Source organism: Simochromis diagramma, unplaced genomic scaffold, assembly GCF_900408965.1.
Source record: "Simochromis diagramma unplaced genomic scaffold, fSimDia1.1 OVJJ01000205.1, whole genome shotgun sequence".
In the NCBI taxonomy this organism is placed as follows: Eukaryota; Metazoa; Chordata; class Actinopteri; order Cichliformes; family Cichlidae; genus Simochromis; species Simochromis diagramma.
In genome coordinates this window covers 10,998,987-11,004,986 of record NW_024386782.1, presented here as the reverse complement: position 1 = coordinate 11,004,986, position 6,000 = coordinate 10,998,987, and the positions used below count along the sequence as shown (strand labels likewise).

The 6,000-nt window shown below is 43.6% G+C and overlaps 1 protein-coding gene across 1 annotated transcript in view; it reads right to left on the bottom strand.

Moving 5' to 3' along the window:
• Positions 1-201: 201 nt before the first annotated feature.
• The window catches only part of ptch2 (patched 2), a 28,090-nt gene continuing 22,291 nt past the window's right edge, over positions 202-6,000 (bottom strand). The window contains exons 21-23 of the mRNA XM_040021775.1: positions 2,803-3,205; positions 2,140-2,713; positions 202-2,032 (exon numbers count right to left, since the gene is read on the bottom strand). Of these exons, the coding sequence (XP_039877709.1) occupies positions 1,998-2,032; positions 2,140-2,713; positions 2,803-3,205 (1,012 nt within the window). The 3' untranslated portion in view covers positions 202-1,997. The remainder of the gene's footprint in view (positions 2,033-2,139; positions 2,714-2,802; positions 3,206-6,000) is intronic.

The following is a 6,000-nucleotide window of genomic DNA, read 5'->3' as shown; positions in this document are numbered from 1 at the left end:
ACACACACACACACACACACACACACACACACACACACACGCACGCACACCTCCTGCTCTCACACAGACACACACACACACAAAGGCCTCAGCTCTAAAGTGTTGTGAACCCCTTCCCTCCCATGACCCCCCGCCCTCCAGTCCCCCCCCCCCCCCAAAGTCAACAGAACAATAAAATAAAAGCAAACTCAGCCACAAATAGATATATTTATATATAATATATATTTACTCTTTAAAAATAGAACTTCAGTCTAGATACTAACAACTGTACAAACTACAAAAATAAAAATTTAATATAAATAATTTATATGGCATGACATTAACATTTTTTTCTGAAATAAACTACAAATCAATGCAGGACTCCCTCGCCCACCCCCTTCCCACAAGCGCGCACACACGCACCCGCACATTCACACACACACACACACACACACACACACAGATACTGACAACACCTCCTGGCTGTCTATGGTGTGATCAAACTGTGAAAGGTGTTTTTGTTCAGCTGCAGTAGCTACTTGACTGTTTTTTCATATTTCCAAAATAAAAAAACAAAACAAAAAAACCAAAGCTGCCACTTGGAAAATGACACACACACATAGACACACACACAAATAGATCTGCAAGTTTCTCCCTGCAATTATTTAACCTGGCAGTGATTAGACCAATACTGAACAAGAATAATAACAACTGAAACTCTGTAAAGCAAATGAAATGAAAGAAATGTAACATGACACATATATGAGGTTTGCATTAACAGACAGAGTGAGTCATTAGAAAAAAAAAAGTGAGTCAGAGCGTGTCGAAGCGCTAACTAGATTGAAACCGGTTTACATCGTGTAATAATTGCACAGGGTCACGATAACAAGAGACCCTAATAACCCTAAAGCAGCCAGCAAAGAAAAGAAAGAGAAGAAAATAATAAACTAAAATAACTCCCTTTGCATTTGTGAATTTTAAGATTCCCTTTCAAAACTAATACGAGAAGGTGAACGACACTTTTGTTAAAGTGACAAAAGTAAACATCACCCACTGTAGAGCTTACAAAAACTGCAGGAAAAAAAAGACATCAAAGCTCCTTCAAGTAATTTAAAACTGCAGAGGTCGTTGGGGCACAGGCAACATGAATTAAGCGTGTCATGATGGCTGATTGATCAGATTCGACCATTTTCAGATAGATGGTGACAAGCGTCAGCCAATCACTGCCAATCGTGGTACACATTCTGTGTCTCGACAAGAGAAAGCGATAAAAACATATTTATACAATTACAACATAATACTGAGCTCTGAATGCTGTGATAACAGGGGAAGGGTGATGTAGTGAAGGCACGGCGGTTACTACTGTTAAGAAAACACCATCTGCTGTGTAAGTTTTTACAGTGCACACTACGGCAGAGAGTCTGTCAGATACAGAATACCTCACAGCGCAACACTGTGATAGATGCTAACAGGAGAAGGGGGAGGGAGGGGTACTGCATTTTTCTTTTAAGGCAAATTGCTTAAAATTATTTTTGAAGTGTAGCAGCAAAAAAAGGAACATAATACAAATAGAAATAAAACACTGACCATGTATGTTCAATAGCCTATAATCTTAATAACATCTCAGCTTTTGTGAAAACATATAGCACATTTCTTATTCTATACAGTGCAGGGGGGCAACCCAAAAAAAAAAAAAAACACAAAAAAGAAACAAAAAAAATCAACCACCCCACTTGAAGATAATCTTTTACATCTGAACTTTTACACAAGAGAATACCCAAGTTATACAGTACTCTTTTAAATAGCTTCCCTCTTGTTTAGTATTAAAATATATACTCATAAATTTATATAATTCTTAAAAGAAATATTTTTTTCGTCTTAACACGTCCTTGAAGTAAAACCTCTCATTTATTCTTTAGAGTCTATGTACAGCTGTCAATGTGTGACGTGACGCCATGTGGACGTTCTGGGGAGTAACCCAGAGATTCGAAGAGAGAGGGCGAGGCGTGTGAGAGGGTCTAGCAGTCTTTGGGTGCCTGGATCCTCAGCTCACCTGCAGCAGACAGAAGACAGAGAGCGATCAGACTTTAGGCACGGGGGACATTAAGTCACGGTCACATGTTACTGTCAGTGACAAAGAAGCCTGAAAACTTTGCTCACCTTGTGTCTTGTCAAGCTGATATTCTGTCTGGCCCTGTGTTGCTTCCAAGTCCTGGAGCTCTAGAGAGTCTCTTTTACATGAAGAAAAGTTTGTTTTGTCACCACATGTCCTCTTAGCAGCCTCAAAACAGTCCGACTCGCTGTCCGTGTCAAAACCTTCATGCATGTAGCCTTGGTATGCTGCTCCCGGCAAGGTCGGGTGGACAGCCACTGTCACAGAAGCCGTGGCTGTAACCATAGTAACAGGTCCCCCAGCGGAGCCTTGTTGTGTTGGCAGGGTAGAGTTGCTATGGCTATAGCTCAGCCCTTTAGTCCTGTTTGGCTGAGGCCCTCTAACGTTCTGGAACCTGGGGCCGCTCTGAAAAGTCCTCCCAGGAAAGTGGGCTCTGTCGCCGGGTAAGTGTTGGCCAGGCTGAGCCTGGAGTCTCTGGGAGCCCCTCTGCTGCTCCCGCTTGTTTTCATCCCAGCATGTAACCTGGGATCCAAGAGGAGACTGTGCAATGTAGGAAGATTCACTTAATGGTTCAATCCTCCCACCAGGAGCTGTTGCATTTTCTCTAAATGGCTTCACCACCTAAAACAAAGAAATGTTTACAGTTAACTTTCAGAAGATTTGATGAACAATAGGGCAGCTTAATTTGTCTGCGTGCTCATGCAGCGTACCGTAAGTTTAGGGAAGCTCGGGTCTTTGCTCGCTTCCAGCAGTATATGAGATGTTGCTGGTGGAACGCTGGTGTGCGATGCTAAGTATGCACTCCGTTCACAGTACTTATAATCCTCCTCCCCAATCCCTGATGTAGTGGTCAACTCAGAGTAATACTCAGAGTCTGATGACTCAGAAAACGCCTGTTGACGAGAGCGTGGGTTGGGGTGGCCTGTGTAGTACCCATGATGGGTCATTGGTGGAGGCAGCGGAGGCTCTGGAGAAGGTGACGGCAGGCAGCTGGCATTGTCAACCGGGGTGACTTCAGCCGGAGGACCCATCATGGAGAGGAGGACTGGGAGGAGAACCAAGCCATTAAGCATCCCCAAAACAGTCAGGATGGCTAGCACAGCGAAGAAATACCTGAAGGATGAAGAGACATGAGATGTTAGTTTGGGCGTGAACCGAAAACAGACACGACAAAGAATCAGTGTCAGAATAAAAGCAGACGGTAACGCGCAGTAGTGACTGATCGCTGTTAATGCATTTAACCATCCTGAAATCAGACAAATGCCAAAGGACAGAGCAGGTCTGTCATCTCTCTTTAGCCTATTGGCAATTTTTTCAATCAACTGGAACGTGCAGTGACAGAGCTGCAATTCATTTAATCCTATTTTCTTTTGCATGCTAAGTTTTATAGGGATTTGGCTAAAATACAGATGCATTAAAACTGTCAGCCAAGCTCGTGACACTTTCACACAAAGTACAAGACATTTAACATTTGACAAATGTTTAGGTTTTTTTTTTTTTTTTTTTGCTTTATCCATTTTTCTATTTAACATTTTTGTTATGCAACACATTTTTTTTCTTTTCTTTAAATGGACAAAAACACACGTGTGTGTGCGGCTCCAAACACTCCAAACACACACATAGTTGGCACATGAGGAAGGGAAGTAGCTCTGGGGAAGAATACAGGGAAAGCCCAGTGTTTGTGTATCAAAGGCGAGGGGGTTGGGTGGTGGGGTGGGGGCAAATCTGATTCCCTGCTTAGTCCAACTAAAACATGCTTTGATGCCTCCACTGCTGCTGCTACAAGATATTCTCTCGCTCGTTTTCTTTTTTTCTTTCTGCTCACACTGTGCGTGCGTGTGTGTGTATGTGTGTGTGTTTCCATCTCTGTACAGCTCTGAGGAGGCCAGGGGTGGAGGCAGGCCACAAGAAAGAGCTCCCCAAGAAAATTAGAGAGGACTCCACTTAAACACTAACAGAAAGCAGGGAGACAGTGAGATGCTAACCACCAGCCAGACTTAAAGAGGTAAAACAAGAAAAAAAAGAGGGAGGGAGGGAAAAAAATGACAGTTGGTATGAGGGAAAAAAGCCAACAAGGACAAGGATAATAGCTGCAGAGTGTTATGGAAACATTCCCTCTCAATGGACTACTACAGTGATTATTACTACTACCTCACTTGACAAAGGTCACTCTTTTGTCTGATATGTTTTCTCTTTTCCTCTCTAGCAGCTGTCCTTATTTTCCTCTGTTATCAGAAGGATATTCATAAGCTGCTTTGCCAAAACCCTGCGGGGACGCACATATTTAACAAGCATGCTTAATCGAATTAACGCGCATTCACCTGCAGATGGCGAAATGATAAATAGTTTATCAATATTATCATTACTATTTTAGAATGGCGTCCACATTTGAGCTCACTTGCTTTTACCCCAAAATGACAATTCTTTACGTGGCGGAAAAAGAGACAGAAAGAAAGAGAGTGAGACGTTGGTGGGACCTCCAACAGCGTCTCACTGTTAGGAATTCTGTTGTTTATATAAACTGTAATCTTTTCCATTCGTTGTCAGGCCTGCAGAGTCGTATGTGTGCGTGTAAGAATGAGACAGTAAGCGCTTACACGCATGTACGTATGTGCGTTTCTCCACGTGTGTACACCCGTGTGTGTGCATGCGTGCGCACTGACTTGTGGCCTGCCTGCATGCATGCACATTCTACGTAAGTATGTGTGTGAGAGAGGTCTCTGAGCAGAGCTGAATTAGGCGTGCTGTTTATTCAGTGCATTACAAGGCCAGGAGATGTTTACAGCAGTATATTTATGCTACTCCCCAGCTAGCCAGCCTTGGCTTCCCCCAATCAGCTACAGCTACAGCTAAACAAGACCTCCAACAGAGACTAGTCCCCTCTGTCTCTCCTTCACGCTCTGTTTTTTTGAAAATTGTCTCTCAAAAATGTGAGCAGAGAAAAAGTACTGGAAATTTGCTCTGGCACCCTTAATTCCAACCCAACTTCCCAGGTATTCTCAAATTCCCGCTACCTAAATATATGTACATTTCTTTATGAGTGTAATCCAACACTTTTGGAAGATCTACTCATCAGGCTGTGACCTAGCCACCCACAAAGACCTTATGTCCTTGTACGGAAGCCACCCTCAGAAAACGTCTCCTGCTCCCTCTGCTTCTGTCTCCGTTTCTGCAGAAAACTGTGCTTTTTATGTCATGGAGGCCTTCTGCAGTCTGTGAGCTCAAGGCTGTGGTTTAGGGTTTGGGCCGAGACCACATTCGGCTGAAAAACATGGAGGTATTCGCCTTTTTTCCACTCTGACCATGAAACAGTGGTAGAAAACACACGCACACAGAGCAGATGCGCACGCAATTTACACTCACCAGTGTAGACTCTCTTATACACACACACACACACGCACACACACACACACACACACACACACACACACACACACACACACACAAACAGAGGGTCTGTTGGTGGGCCGCAGAGCATCTGACCAGTTCAAATTTAGCTCCACTTTTTTTTCATTATGGCTTCCAACGTGGAAGGCGGGAATGCCAAACAGATGATAGGAATTTTTACAGATTCCCCTGTGTGTGTGCGAAAGAGACAGCGTGAAAGAGTGAGAGGGAGACACCACCCAGTGGGCAGCAGAACACTTCCATGTTTACAAGCAGCTGCTACACACACCCTTGATGTTTTCCCCATTTGTTTCACTCCAAGCTCGAGGAGTCAGATGTGTGTGCGCTCCCAGAGTGACAGAACCAGGTGCTTATTTGTCACTGTTTGTGTGTCTCTGTGTGTGTCTACAAAAACAACAAAAAAAGGACTTCCACCTGCATGTAGACCTCCAAAGTGAGGTTTCCTACTGCACCCAAAGTGAGATGAGACAACAGGCTCCACACAAAATGCTGATTCTTCT